General features: G+C 43.3%; 1 protein-coding gene across 3 annotated transcripts in view; it reads left to right on the forward strand.

The window, feature by feature from the left end:
- Window positions 1–16,286, forward strand: part of atp2a3 (ATPase sarcoplasmic/endoplasmic reticulum Ca2+ transporting 3) — a 50,566-nt gene that overhangs the window by 12,003 nt on the left and 22,277 nt on the right. For all 3 annotated transcript variants that reach the window (XR_007034862.1, XM_047343496.1, XM_035177759.2), the window contains exons 2-8: window positions 577–594; window positions 895–977; window positions 6,362–6,466; window positions 7,768–7,906; window positions 13,485–13,565; window positions 13,816–13,901; window positions 14,009–14,473. Coding sequence is in view for 2 of the 3 variants with exons in the window: in XM_047343496.1 (XP_047199452.1) it covers window positions 577–594; window positions 895–977; window positions 6,362–6,466; window positions 7,768–7,906; window positions 13,485–13,565; window positions 13,816–13,901; window positions 14,009–14,473 (977 nt within the window). In the remaining variant the exon portion in view is untranslated. The remainder of the gene's footprint in view (window positions 1–576; window positions 595–894; window positions 978–6,361; window positions 6,467–7,767; window positions 7,907–13,484; window positions 13,566–13,815; window positions 13,902–14,008; window positions 14,474–16,286) is intronic.

The following is a 16,286-nucleotide window of genomic DNA, read 5'->3' on the forward strand; positions in this document are numbered from 1 at the left end:
CTGAAGCTACTTTTGACAACTGCACCAAATTCCATAACACTGAAAACACAGTTTTTATTCACACATTTTAATAGCATTTGTGTGCAGACAGCTCACAGAGCAGAAGATGAGCAATCGCACCATATCAACAATATCTGTATTTACAATGTATTGTGTCAGTCATTATACGGCTGAGTAGATTCTGGAGACTTGAAGCTGCATTAAAGGTGGAATTTAAAACACACTGAGTTTAGAATCACATAACGGATTATTTTCCTCTAATCATATTGTACCATTAGGTTTATTCATTCCAGTAGCAGTACGTGAGCAGACGATAACACTCAGCATCAAAAACAACAGTGTTGCTGTGCCGCCGTCTGAAATTTAATCATTGCATCTAAGCAGGACAATTTTGCAGTGCGTGTGTGCGCACGCGTGCGTGTGTGTGTGTGTGTGTCTCAATGTCAGACAGATTAATCAAATCTATTAACTTCTCTTTGACTTTCTCCACCAACCCCCATCCTTCTTCTCTCCCTCTCTCCTGCTCCGCCGCCAATTCGATTCCTTTACACCTGGCATGGCATGTGACATCCACAGAGCTCCCGGCTGAAGAAGGTAAATATTGATCTTTCCAGTGACCGGCAGTCCTCCTCCCTTTTACTACCTGGTTGTGTGTCTCAAGCCAGGATCTTTTCCTTTCTGTGGACTGAGGGCTAAACCTTAGGGAGTGTACACGGCTGCAGCTTTCCGCCCATGGACACACACCACTACTCCTCCGTAAACACAGGGATTGTCTTGTGAAGAAAGTCAATGTTATTAATCTCACAGATGCTTTAAGTGCACAGGCTAATTTTGTGTCCTTTTGTATTTGAAAACTGATGTAACATGATGGTCATTTGTCTTCGTATATTTCAGGCAAGTCCCTGTGGGAGCTGGTGGGGGAGCAGTTTGAAGACCTCCTGGTCAGGATCCTGCTGCTCGCCGCCTGCGTTTCCTTCGTAAGTACGACCCCAGCTAGTTAAAATGCCACTGGCTCCCACTGCATTGTTCCCATATTCAGATGTACCCCTGTGGGATTTGAGACCCAAATTGGACACTGGCCTGGCACCCAAATAAACTGCTCCATTAGCTTTAAGCAGCTTTATTCCCATATTAAAGCCTGTTCAAGTTAGCTGTCCCTTCTTTTTTTTTTCATGTGGAAACTTGTGTATTACTGGCTTTTCCACCCAGTGTTGATATGGTTTCAGTGAGGGGAACAAGGCCAAGCACTTCAGCGAAATTGGAAACAAAGCTATCAATCAAAGCTCCCTCTGCTGAAGGGCCTCATACCGTGACCCAGCTTGCCCTCCGAGGGCGTAGAAGGTCGAACGGGGGGGGGAGTGGGGGAATCCTGACTGCATAATAACTTTTCCAGCAATTACAGCATGTCCCCGGTGTCTCTTGAGGGAAACGCTGTTGCTATTTCAGAGAGTAGGAAAATTGCTCTAAAAATGTATATGACACAATATATCGTTTCTGGCTGTTAGTGTAGAGGCTCGGAGTTCAGGCGTGGGCTGTAACTGCAGGACTTTGGAGTGCGGGCGGACTTTTCCTCATGTAAATCAGGCTTTCCTTGTTTATAGTGGAACACAGCTCCTGTTCCACTGCTGCACAGACCCCAATGCTTTACAATGTCATCATTGCTTGGAGTAGTTGCTGCTCAGTAACAACAACAAGGCTCCTCCTGACCTGCAGCTGTATTCATGAAACCTTCTAGTACAAGAGAGTTGGTCCTTGAAATTCTATGAAAACTTTCCTCTCAGTTAAAGATAAAAATATGTAACAATTCTTAATTAAAATGTATATATATTTTGTTAACTCGTGTACTTCCATCATCCCAAATCTCTCCAACAATGTTCAAATGCAGAGAAATACCCAATTTTATTCAAGGTAACAGGACGTTTTAGTTTGGTCGCCTTTTAATTGCATCATATCTGCTTGACCCGAGGCTTTGTCCAGCTCTTCTGTAACTTCTGGGGAGGCGACGTATGACAAAGGGAAAAGTCATTGCTAGCAAGTTAGCCAGTCGGCTGTTTTTTCCTTCCACTGTTAGTATTAGTCACTGGAAATGGATCACGATTATAAATTTTTGTTTGCTGCGTTACCTGAATGAAATACATAAATCCCCTCATTTATGACCACATTTTGCGAGTGAGTCATGTCAGGTAGGTTTTCATCGGCAGTGGTGGTGGAGACAACAACTCCCATGATCCCACGCTGCTACACGACATCATCAAACAAGGTATTTTGATTTTGTTTCAATTTAGGGACCCCTAGTGGCCAAGGTTATTTAAGATCCTTGTAAAGACAAAAGCTATTCTCAAAGCATCCTAGCCTTTCAAGCTGTTTTCAGACATGACCTGCGGGTAAAGTCAGGAGAATTTGGTCTGGAGTTTACCCAGAGTTTTCCTTTCACACATGCACAACGCAGTGGGAGGTTCTCTGCACAAGCAACAAATCCTCCGCATTATTCCGGTGAGAGGTAAGAGCCGTCATCAACTCCCCCCCCACTCGCTAGCGGTGAATCAATGTGAGAGCACACATCTCCTGAATTTCTAAGGAGGAACCGGCAGAGAAGGTCCGCAGATAATCCTGAGCTTCCCACTCGGACATTTGCGTTGAAACATGTTCCTCTGCTGGATAAGATATGGTGGAACTGCGGTTTTCAGTGCATGTCTGAAAGCAGCATTTTTAAGTAATTAGACATCACTTTGCCAGCACTTGTATGTTTGTGTCTGTAATGGAGTTTATACTAGATTGGGCATCTGTCCGGTTGGGTTTTCTGGTCCTACATTGCGATTTGATTGTTCATTTGTTTGTGTCACAGTTACACGCCGCCCAACACCACTACTTACCGTATATGCACTGGCGAGTAATCACAGTCTTGTCTGCAACTTTTAAAGTATGGCTTACAATTGATTCAACAGAACATTTTTCAGTTGATAGAACCAGTACCACATGTCTTAAAGCTAGGGTTGTTAATCCTGAAAAAGTTAGCAAGAGCAGGCTCCGCTTTGAATAAATGGATCTGATGCGTCCCAGCCCCCTCCCATCAGATACGCCGACCAATGATTGGTCTTTATTGTTTTTGATTCCCCTGTCCATTCTATGGCCATTGTCACCAAGATATATTTTCTTATATCAACCATTCACAAGAGAGCATCACACCTATTCACGGGGTAAACCACCCCTACTAATGATTTACAACTCCCTGTTCCTTGCTTAGAGTTGCTCTGAGGATTTTCCTTCATCACTCCTAAGCTCTGACTCCTTGTTATAATTTGTGAGTGTAATTTGGGGGAGTATGCCAAGAGTATTCCCAGAATGTTTGTGGTCCCCGATCTGACTTCAAAGTAAAAATATATCACACTCCAGAGCATTTCAGACAAATGTTCAGAGCTTGTCTGTTGATGAATTATATTCCCTTTGTCCTTTTTATAAGCTCGTCTATTTGCTCACTGTTTTGTAAGTCTCCAGTATAATCAGGGAGTGGCAGAAGCTGAGAGAGTTAGTCAAACCTCATTTGGATGTTAGTTTGAACATATTCAAATTGAGATGATTAGAATCTGCTGCCTTCTTTGCACGACACAAGAGTGAAGCTTGTTATCAGACACAACTGGTTAGGAGTTGGACTCTGTTACCAGATATATATGACAAATTTACATTTACAAATCACTAAAAATATAAATAATGTAACCATTTTATTGTAGTTGATCTATTTTCATTTTGCTGATGCAATAAGCCTTTAGTTATTTCTCTGGTAGGGTTTAATCAACAGTGGAGCCACGGAGAGCTGTGCTTACCACCAGAAACAAACAGTTCACTTCCTCCCTTTGAGTTTAGGGAAGAATGAGGGCTGATCCTATACTTGTTTTTCAGCCACATGAAGCTCAGTTAACATCGGGGACTTTGAGAGAGTACAGGAAGAGATCTACTTAAAAAGTCAACGTGACTGTTCAATTGGATTTCAAGCCTCCTTTGTTTACAGTGTTTTTTTTTAATAGCTGACCTTATGATCAATGTGATATGAATAAAATTAGTTTTTTCCATTTAGCCGATAATTCCGCAACGTACCAAAACCCCTGGAGACGTTCAGAAATAAAAGGCCATCTGTCTGCACTTGTTTCGGCGCTCAGTTATACATGTGGGGTGTGAGGAGAGGTTTATTTTGGTGACACAGCTTTCATATTCAAAACCAACATGATAACAGGAAGCAGGCAGTAAAATTTCCACCAGAAATCCTCATCTCTGCTTTTGAGCGGAGAGGAAAAGCAGGAGTTAGGGATTCAGACCGAAGGTTTGATGACTGTGAAGTGTCTTCTGAAGTGTCCTTCACTAAGAGGACAGACGTTGTTGCCCTCCAGTCTCAGCTCAGTCAGAGGAGAGATTTAACGTCCCAAATGATGGGGAATGATGAGCTATCGATCTGGCTCAGGCTGCCAGGACTTGCACACTGATGCTCAACGTCGTCTCACTCCATCTGCAAATTAAAGCACAGATCCACTTTATGCCTCCTTTACTCTCTGCTGCTTTTGTTGTCAAGTAATTTCAGTTTCTATTGAATTTCATTGACAAACTGGAAAGAGACGAGTAAAATCATTTCTGTGTTGCAATGGGAAGATTTTTCTGTTGCCATTTCCTAAAGATGTACTTTGTTGCTTATTATACCAACTGCCATGGAGTAATTTCCATCTCTGACAGCTCCCGTTGTCACAAGACCAATTCACATTTGAGAATGGTCTCTAGGGGGCGTTATCAATGGTCACAGAGTAGACCGACAACCAATCACAGTGATGACTGAAAATTGTAAACGGATAATATACAGCAGTTGTTTGTTCTTCTTTTTTGAGAAATTATACCCTCCTAATAATGTCTCTAGCAGGATTCCTATTGGCTTTCCTCTGTCAGTCAAAACCTGCCCATTTTACATAAATGGTTATGATTGGCCTGATTAGTTTCAGGATGGATAGAAGTCAGTCTGAATGGAAGGGGACAGATCCATCTTCAAGAGTAAATAGAAAGGAGCTCACTGATTGGTCTGGTTTCCAAGGCTATTGGTATTCAGCTTTAATACTGTGTCTGGTTATAGAGAAGTAAGAGGCAGTGACTCCATAGTTTACTCACCATCTCTGTGAAGATGTTATTAGAGCCAATCCTTTTGATGAGTAAAGTCTTTTTAACGTTCATTTCTATTTTCATGGTTGGCTGATTATGTACAGTAACTTACATCTACATAGTTTGGCCATTTGTAGCGTGTTTAAGGCATGTATTTAAAGCAGCTATCTTTATTCATTTATTTTTAGTATTAATTATATTTTATTTACCATCAGAGAGATTTGGTGCACTGTAATGCCCTGCGCTGCAAAATATGCTCCTTCAAAACTGAGCCTCATAAGATTGAAAGTTCATTCAATCTAATCTCGACAATTTCATTTTTCCAATGATCTAATTTCCTGCAGGATTCAATTTATTTTTATTGCCCTTGTCATTTTAGGCATTGTCTTGTTGCTCTAGGCAACCCAACGTGTGTGTGTGTGTGTGTGTGTGTGTGTGTGTGTGTGTGTGTGTGTGTGTGTGTGTGTGTGTGTGTGTGTGTGTGTGTGTGTGTGTGTGTGTGTGTGTGTGTGTGTGTGTGTGTGTGTGTGTGTGTGTGTGTGTGTGTGAGATTTAAACTCATCCTTCATTTATTTTAATAGATTTTTCAATATTTGACCAGTTTTATTGGTATGACTAAACTTGCAAAAATATAATTAAAGTGATCTAAAGTAAATAACAGTCCGCTGAGTGGATAGAGAAATGCCTATTAGGCTTATTAGCATTGCATCATTTTGTTCTATTTGTTCTGAATGCCTGCAGCCACTGTTGTCCTGCTGGATGTGAGACATGCTCTCACATTGCTCTGCAGTATCTTGTTATTGCACTTCTTCCAGCCTGAACTCGTAACTGTATTTACCGCAGAGGACTGGATTGGACTACGGTCAGCCATTCGGTTGCAAGTCACATTCCAGTGAATGACAAAGTGGTCTCCTAGCCTAACAGAAATAATGAAGTTGTTGATAAATGGTAAAAAAGTGTGAAGGCACTGGATGAAATGCTGACTTTTCAATGTATTAAAACAACTTGCTGAAAAACAGGTTGGTGAGCCTCAGCTGTAGCAACACACTACAGCTTCTGTCCAGATTTCAGTCTCTTCCTCCAGGTTTTACTGCGCCACCACTCGGACGCTTTTTCTCCCAAACATGTTACAGAGAAGCCCGTCTGTGAAAATGTGTCTGAGCGGCTATGGGAGTCACAGTGTAATATGTCAGTCTGCTCATGTTATGTCTGCTGTATGTTCATACAGGTCCTGGCTCTGTTTGAGGAGGGCGAGGAGACAACCACCGCCTTTGTCGAGCCTATTGTTATTCTTCTCATCCTCATTGCCAACGCAGTTATCGGGGTCTGGCAGGTAAGAAACACTCTTCATCCCCTGTCTCTGTGTATTGTGAAGTGTGAGTGCATTCCAGTTCTCATGGTTACAAGGTTCCAGTTCACCGGGTGATTCATCTTTTACCCATGTACTATATTCAAACTGACACCAGTGTGTTAACGTCTGTCCAAGTAGTGCATTGATGTGAGGTGAGGCCGTTGACCGTGGAACAGTCGCGTCTGTGCGTCAGGTCAAAACGGAAACAGACTGTGGAGCTCATGCAAAATGCCGGCCTCCATGAGGAAACAGAAAATTTAAAATAGATGCAGGCATCAATCAGCCCTTTTAGAGGAGATGCCATGTTGCTCGTGTACACCTGGTATTAAAATGTGTCTCCTGTGAGCACAGATCTCACCTTCTCACTCTATATGCAAATAATCCCAACTGTCATTTGTGTTTACGAAGATCACATGATGTTGTTTTAACCTAGTTTGAGTTCACAGATGTGTCCAGTGACCATGTTTTTTGAGTGCGTCTGTGTGACGACACGAGTGAGAATGAATGAATGGTTTTAGCAATTTAAAGGGATAGTTCACCCAGAAATGACAATTCACTCATTATCTACTCACCACTATGCCGATGGAGGGGTGGGTGAAGTGTCTGAGTCCACAGAACACTTTAAGGGTCTCAGGGGAAAACTTTGTAGCAGCAGAATCCAATACAATTGAAGTCAATCGTGACGACTCTAACAAGTTTACCCCTGAGACTACAGAAGTGTTTTGTGGACTCAAACACTTCACCCTCCCCTCCATCGGCATAGTGGTGAGTAGATGATGAGTGAATTGTAATTAACTATCCCTTTAAGAAAAGTTTTATTATGTGGTGATCAGTGTTGACATTGTGGTGGTGGCTACAAACTAATCAATGTATGGACTCTGAGATACGTTTAAACTGTATCGGTCAGAGACGTCAGCGGAGTAGGCGCCTCTGCATATGTGGCCCGGGATGAATTCACCTTCACATGCGAAAATGATGTGGCCACATGCCTCTTAGACCACAATCGCAGTGATTGGATCTCAGGAAGCATTCTGGACACATTTGTTCGGACTTATTTGTTCAGACTTGAATTGGCTCAGAGCTCTTGTGATTGGCTCACTCAGGATGAATGTTAATACCAGGTCTGAACAGTGTCCCAGCGAGGACGCGAGGGATTATTATTAGAAGGATTGTTAAAATTTCCACGTACACCCTTTTGAAAAATATTTGATTTTCAAAAGCTTCTCTCGCCCTTTTTGTCACGAATTTCTCTTTCACATTTTCTTGCACTTCTTCCTACACAGGAGCGCAATGCTGAGAACGCCATCGAAGCCCTGAAAGAGTATGAGCCAGAGATGGGCAAGGTGTACCGCATGAACCGCAAGGCTGTCCAGAGGATCAAAGCCAGAGACATCGTCCCAGGAGACATAGTGGAGGTGGCAGGTAAGCTGTAACCTGCACCCAGACACACTCCTCCTGTCCCCCGCTGGGACTAATTGATGCTTTGTCTGCCTTCAGACGACTCTAACTGCCTGTGTGCTACCACTTACCTCTGACACACACTCACAGAAACATGCACTCACACAACCTCAGCCACTCATTCATGAGTCTGGAAACACCGTTGGAATATCTCAGACTGAATTACATAAGAGTCTTTCCCCTGGATGTGCAGGTGCCAGGGCTCTCATCCAGTTGTGTCTATTTGTGTGTGTGTGAGGTTGTGTGTAAGTGGCTGTGGTCACCCCTTGTATTTAAGGCCCAGTTGAATTTTCCAGCACTCTCCCCATCCCTTTGCTTTCCATGCTCTCAGTCTCACCACCTGGACACCGCTGGATGTTTGTCAGCTGCTCACTCACACTCCCCTACGTTACATACACACAATTCGCCCGCTGTAAACTCGCCCATGTGTGGGCAGCCTCGGCTAAGAATAGTGTTGTTGTCACTCTGGTTCCAGAACATCTGTGTGTGCCAGATTGAATGTGCAAGCAGACACACACACACACACGCAGCACCAAGGAGATCTCCTCACTTTAAACATAAACGGCTTCTGGAGTGCGATCTTCGCCATTGCACGGTGGGTGATTTGCCTCAGACGGCCGCAGTGATGCATGAGAGAGGAGGCAGAGCTCAGGGAGTGTGTGAGAGATCACAGCGTTCATTCATAAGCACAGCACGGAGCGGAGAGGAGAGAGATTATACATGCCGCGCTGGTTACAGTGACGCCTCGGCTCGATTTCAACACAAGGTTTCAGAAACGGAAATTAAATCACCCCCGTCCAAGTAATGATCGCAGAGGGATTCTAAGAGCGCCCCCCACAGGAAAGTCAGAGTTGGATATTCCATAGATTTAAATTAAAATCACAAATAGTTTTTCTTGCTCTTTACAGAGTCTAGTTTGCATTACTTGTCAGACGTGTCTGTGTGTTGATGTCAAAGCCAGCAGCTCCTTGGAATTTGGGCTTGTTACGGCCGGTCACCTCACAATCACACATGCATGCGCACACACAGACAGACAGACAAGCCCACGCAGGTACAGCAAGCACCAAAATGACTCTACTAAAACCCCCCACCCATCCGACACCACTATCACTGCCAGCACTGTCAACACCGGCAGTGTCACCATGACGACGCGCGGCACCCTGCTCATCTCCGTGTCGCCGAAGTTCACGAGGGGCTGAGGTATAATGACACCGCTGATGACAGCATGGAGGCGAGACAGATATGACTTTAAATGAAGCAGCTGCTGTTTGAATAAGGGATCTGATGTTTTCGGTCGCGGTCAGCAGCTGCTGGTGGATCCACGGTGGGAGTCCGATTGTTTAGTGACAGTGGGTAAAAACACTAGGCTCCAATGCTAACTCTTCTTCTGTTGATCAGGATTTGGTTTCCTGAATGATAAACTGGAGAAATGTTGAAGATAGATCATACATTAAATAAATAACATTTTCTCGACGGCCAATTCATCAGAAATACATGAATAATTAAAGCAAAACCGTGCATTAAAATCTGATTAGAAGACAAAAACACCCATAAACGTAACATTTCTATCATAAAAGAAGGTTTGCGTTAGTTCACACAGAAGTCACACGCCCCAGCCGATTGTCTTCTAACCCATTACACGAGACCATCCATTTAAATAAGACGTCTTCCTCACTGATCCCTGCTACAATACTGCTGCCTCACAGTGCCGGTTACTAAGCTATTTTATACAGTCATACCATCATCGTATTTTAATTCATCCTCATTTTATTATTTTACACAGTTGCATTTTCTTTGTAATAATTCTCCCTCTAAACTTATTTAAAAATTTTGATACAGATTTATCCTTTTTATTTTACATCCTTTTATCTTTTCATCTCTTTTTAATCTTTTACCTTGGTTGAAGTTGTTTTAAACTGTGCTTTTAGATGTTGTTTTCTCTTCATTTTGTTTGTTTTTAATGCCCTGTACAGCATCTTGAATCTACCTGTGTATGAATAATGCTTTCTAAATGAAATTGCCTTGCATAGTTTAGAGTCTTAACCAGATGTTAAAAAATGTTACTCAACATCTTGCTTTGGGCTCCCACTTGTATAGGGAGTCTTCTGCATTGCACGCCCTGTTTCGCTCAGCAAGCTGCTTGACTAATCCATTTTACAAGTGGAGCCATCAGCACCAAGCCAAACTGTATTTTTATTTGTTGCAATAAATGGTATAATTATGACGAGAGGACTGAAGACAAGTTCAAAAGTAAAACCTATATGTTTAAATGAGAGGAAAAGGCATAGACAACTAATCATACATGAATAACTGATGGTTTGATCTGGATGTTTTGTAATAGTGAAACCGTTGCAGATGAGGTGCTCATCAAGGCTGAAATTCCAGTTTAACTACACAATGCAATTACTGTCTATTTTAAAAAGAGGTATGATGGTGGTGTTATGCGAAATGCACACTGTCATATATCTTTCTATACTCAGCGCGTCGTTGTGTCTGACATAATGTTGTTGCTAAGCAGTTTTAAAACAGGGGTAAACAACGGAGGTAGGGACCGCGCCACATGCTCCTCTCACTTAGAAAATATGCGTTTCAGCGATCGTCAGGAACACCCATCTGACTGCAATATGTGCAAATGTTGTGACAAAGAAAACAAATTAATATTTTCCTTTCCTACATGGATTTCCCAGGCTTTCCTGTACTTCAGATTAGCCGGTGGTTGTTCCATGGGAACTCGATGTTAGGGGGTAAAGTAAACTGCGCACAGGTCTCGGAAAAGGACACCGTCGGCCACAAGAGCCATTGAGGAGAGAAAAGAACACTAAATATATTTACTCGAGTTTCCACTGCCGCTGCCCGCCTGCCCTTTTTCTAGGTGCACTCGGGCGATGCCAGCTACCGTTACGACACAGTTGTGATTTGCGCCTCCAGTGGAACTTTCCTCTGTTTTTCTTGAATGGAGTGACTGCAGTGGTCAGATTGTCAGGAACTCCTAGAGGGTTTGCAACGAGCCATTCCCAGTATCGAGTCACGGTTAGCCTGCACGTAAATGGAGACATCTCTGCCAGTATATTATGCAAGATGTTCAGATTTTGTTTGGAGTCCAGTTTTACTAAATGGAAAGGGAGATCTGTTGAAACCAGCTGGCTACCTAGTCATGAATGCATGCCTTGTATATTGTTTCTTGCTTCTATTCACTAATAACAGACAAATATAAGATCTTTATATTATTTATAAGATTATCTGAACTCAACACAGCTGCATTAGGACTTGGATTTCTCCTCTGGCAGATGGAGAGTGTCTGTGGGAGGCCGTGGCAGAAAGTGAAGGTTTGATAGGGGAGCAGGAGTCTGTGGGTAGGCGTTTTGAAAAGCCTCTCTTTTCTGCCCTCGACCGGTCCTGCTACAGTGAACCTGTAGCCCCCGGCCACCTCCCACACAGGCAAACCACACACTTCTCTCCGCCTCTCCTGCTGTTCTTCTCTCACAACCCATGGGTGTCAGACGGAGGACGGCAGAGAAATATCGAAATTGAAGCGCAGCCATATTCAGCTACAGCACTGAGCATATACAGTATGGCCTCGTCATCCATCTCTCTCTCTCCATCTCTGGTCCTGTTATGAAAAATCCCCCCTCGAGTCTCAGAGCATCTGCCGACTCATTCCACAAACTTCTCTCTATATCTGGAACGCATATCTCAAGAACTGTTTATCGTATCGGCTTCACACACGTGTTGTGTATTGTTAATCCCCAGGGAAGTGCAGTTGTAAATTTGGTACGATTTGGATACACGATATATTCAGTATTAATTAACTTTGAATAAACAGGCGACCAACACTCTGGATGCATTTAAACCTAATATAACAGACACACGTGAACAAAAATAAAGAAAATTCAATTTCATTTTATGGAAATCATTGACAATCAATTGTTTAATGCCGATAAACCAGGTAGGATGAACACAAAATGTTTTAACTTCACTCAGTCTGCAGCATAGACTGTTTTTATAAAAAGCTCTGCACACAAACAATAAACAGTGAAAGTATATAGTAGAACTGTTTGAGGAGGACAGGCAGGTCTAGAAAGGACACTTCACTAGTTGAGCTAATGTCAGGAGGAGTTAATGGAGCTCAGAAAGAAATGGAAAAAGATAAAGGAAATATCAGCCACTTTGAAAACTTTACAGTGATGCGTGCTTGCACAGAAGCCATCCTGCCTGTCGAGTGTCGTAGACTGAGGAAAAGTAGAAAATCAACCAGCTTGTCAATGTGGAAAAGCTTTGGTAGATTCCAGGGAGTCCTTTTGTTTTCTGGTTGTCATTAACACTAAGAAGCGGTGACGCCTGAGGACTCTCCGTCGGCATTAATGAGACAATCTGTGTTAATTATCGGGTTCTGATGTAGACAAAGCAACAGCCACTTGGTGTGAGGCATTAGATAAGAAGTTTAATACGGAAGCTTAATGAACAGACTATCAGGCTGTGGTGGAGAAGATGAGAAGCATTTACTCCGGGCTTCATCTGCAGTTTCTGCCACTTGTGAGGACGGGTTGTTATCAGAGGAACGGAGAGAGTGAAGGGAGGAACAAAGAGGAGGTGAAATAATCGATCATTTGAAAACGGCAACATGACTCCATCAAGGCTGTATCGAGCCGTTGTTTACTTGAGGCTGCAGCCGGAGCCTGGTCTGAATCCAACCATGTTTCTTTGCTCAGGGATTTATTGTTCGATCACAGACACTCGATAGGGTGTGAGTGTTCACCTGCAGCTACACTTATGGACTCCTCGGAGGACACAAGCTGAAGGTCAAACTTCTTAGGAGACCAGCGTCATCTTCCCTGTTTGTGTTAAAGTGGTATGTTAGCTTTCATTGGATGTCCTGTTGTCCATTTTTTGGTCACGCTAGCAGCTTTTGGGATGGCTCTTGGTCTGTGAGTTGGTTGCTCCTTTATTTCACAACTTTGACGCAGACTGAAGAAACTATTACATGCATAACCATGACACCTTATACAGAAACTCATGGTCCACAGAGGATACTGCCGAATTTCTGTGGGGATCCCCTGAGTTTTCCTCTATTTCAGCGAGCAGGTTGACATTTCTGGTTCAGAGTGAAATATTTTTTGAACTAGATCCCCACAAAATGTGTTTCTGATGCTCGCGGTGTCCAGGTGATAAGTTCTAATCTCCTGACTTTTCCTCTAGGTCAAGGATTTTGCCCTTTCAGTGAAACAGTTTGGCATATCACAAAGATTTTTTTAAACATTATACTTAATGTTCCTATATCTAATGTATCCATATTTAATTTATTGATATCTTGATGGTCATGCCAACATTTCCGATTTCCCAATAGCTGCAAAACTGATGACAATACTCAGCTGTACTTTGTGCTTTATGCTAATTTGCAAATGTTAGCATGTAAACAGGCTGAACTAAGATGTTGAACAAGCTAAACGTTGCACCTTCTCAATATCCGCATGTTGTCATTATGAGCGTGTTAGCATACAGTACCGTATGTTTATGTGGGTTTTTTGGTATATGTTTTTGTTAGTTGGTGACAAGGTGCCTGCTGACATCAGACTGACCTCTATAAAGTCCACCACCCTGCGAGTGGACCAGTCCATCCTCACAGGTATTTCTCATGTCTCATCTCACAGATCCAGCTTTAAGGCTTCACATCATTCGAATAGAGTGCACACCCCTTATCGTTTGAACTGAACTTGGAAGACCTAAGGTTATAAGCAATCTTGTTTTCTGTGATAGTTTCTACCCTCTAGGCTGTGAATGTAACTTTGTTTGGCTTTGGCACTGTCGAAGCATCTCATCGCTGCTCTCACCTCACACACTCGCAGATCTAGTCTCATTTTCTTTTCTTTTTAAAGGGGAGTCTGTGTCCATCATCAAACACACTGACCCTGTTCCTGACCCCAGAGCTGTCAACCAGGACAAGAAGAACATGCTGTTTTCTGTGAGCATCGCCCACTACCCCTGCAGCTCTCAGCCCAGTCATTTGTATCTTCTGCCTCCACAGCAATAATAATGTTATTATTCACATACCTTGCTTTGTTCCCTCAGGGCACCAACATCGCTGCGGGCCGTGCCATAGGCGTCGTCATTGCCACTGGCGTGACCACAGAGATCGGCAAAATCCGCAACCAGATGGCGGCGACGGAGCAAGAGAAGACACCTCTGCAGCAGAAGCTGGACGAGTTCGGACAGCAGCTCTCCAAGGTCATCTCCCTGATCTGTGTAGCCGTGTGGGTGATCAACATCGGCCACTTCGGAGACCCCGTCCACGGCGGCTCCTGGGTCAGAGGAGCCATCTACTACTTCAAAATCGCCGTGGCATTGGCTGTGGCCGCCATCCCCGAGGGCCTGCCCGCTGTTATCACCACCTGCCTCGCCCTCGGCACGCGCCGCATGGCCAAGAAGAACGCCATCGTTCGCAGCCTCCCCTCTGTGGAGACCCTGGGCTGCACCTCTGTTATCTGCTCTGACAAGACGGGCACCCTCACCACCAACCAGATGTCTGTGTGCAGAGTAAGTGGCATTTTGGAAACAAAAACATCCTTATTATTTAAGATCAGGACACGCAGCAGGATTTGTTCCAGAGCAGAAACTTAAGGCTAATCATTTCATTTCCACATCCTGTCATTTGATTGACTCTTCAAAAAAAAAAAAAGCTTGTGGGGAACTCCCTGTGAAAAAGTGCTGCAGAGGTGAAGTCTACAAGGGTTTGTTGTTCATTATTCATGTCAGTCTCCACAGTTCATACGCCCTTTTCCCTGTGTGTGTGTATGTGTGTTTGTTTCCCCTGAACAGCTTAAAGGCGGATGGAAAATCCTTGTGGCGTTGTAATGTTTACCTTCACTTGACAGGTATGAGATAGCTGCTGGAGGAGTAGTACAGGCTGGCATGGCCCAGCAGCGCCCAGAGCTCGACAGCTTATCACCAGATCAGCTCACACATGCACAGCAGCGAAGGTTTCCAAAATGTCACAATGCCAGAATAAACGCACCTCAGGGATCCATGTCCTGAACTGTCCTCTAATATTATGCTTGTATTTATGTATGTACATAATTACACCAGGAAGCAAATACAGAAAGCTCCTATGGTATTCACGACTGCTCTGTACTACACAGCCCCACCTTTTTGTGTGTGTGTGTGTGCGTTGCTTTCTAGCTATCTTTGCTACAGAGTAAGTACAGAGTAAATATCAGCGCTGCTATTTGTCTTGGCTCCTGTTAAGGGCTCTTGACACACACACACACACACACACACACACACACACACACACACACACACACACACACACACACACACACACACACACACACACACACACACACACACACGCCCTCACACCTAATCTGAGTTAACACTTCTTGTCCTTACATCAATTACAATTTGGGCTAAAGGCAGTAACTAAGAGAAAACAGTTATTAGAGGACAGTGCTGGCTGCTCATTCACTGATTTCCACTGGAACCTCTAGATGTCATGAGTAAGATAACTGTCACCACTGGAACCTGGACAACTGTTGTCGGTTATTTAAGAATCGTGACCCATAGAGCTTAACAGTAGTAGAGATATGTTATTTTGCAAAATTTTACACAAAATTGAATAAAGTATAACTGACAAAGCCATTATTCAAGTAGGCCCCTCTATCGGCATATGGGATAGTGCATCAGCCAAGACGTTCTCCATGCCAGCCACTCTTGCATTCGCTGTTTGAAACGGAGCAAGAACAGCAAGGGGGTTATGGTCGGTGTAAACCTCTACCTCCCGGCCTGCATGGGACACATAGATCTTAAAATGTCTCTAATGTTTAAATAAGAATTTAGCTTTACAGAATCTTAAACAAGCCTGTATAAAACCTACCTGGACCCAATAGAGAAAACCGCTATCAGTTAACAAGGAGCTGTAGTTGAAAAGAGCAGTCAAATAATAATAATAATGTAAACTCAAAGAAGTTTATATAAGAGTGATTTCTAGAAATAATTTGAAGGCCTCGCTCAAAGACAATATTGTGTTGCCAAGCTGGATGAACGATAATGCTATTAATCATGATTAACTAATGTAATTAATTTTTTTAAGAATAATGTTTTCCCAAACTTTGTTCTTATTTTCGACATATTAACACAGACCTGAGACGGTCTTAGATCAGGACCCAGGAAGACCCTGAGTCTAGAGTTTACTTTAATTTTACTTGAACTTTTGCTGATTGTTGGATGGCAGAGGATCACACTCGGAGCCTGAATTGAGCTGAAGTGATAGCCCACTTATAAGTGAACCTACAGTTTGTAAATTTGGCTGAACAGCTTCCACTGTGGGGACTGCAGGACAATAGAACAT

The sequence above is a fragment of the Hippoglossus stenolepis genome, chromosome 15, assembly GCF_022539355.2.
Source record: "Hippoglossus stenolepis isolate QCI-W04-F060 chromosome 15, HSTE1.2, whole genome shotgun sequence".
NCBI classification, from domain to species: Eukaryota; Metazoa; Chordata; class Actinopteri; order Pleuronectiformes; family Pleuronectidae; genus Hippoglossus; species Hippoglossus stenolepis.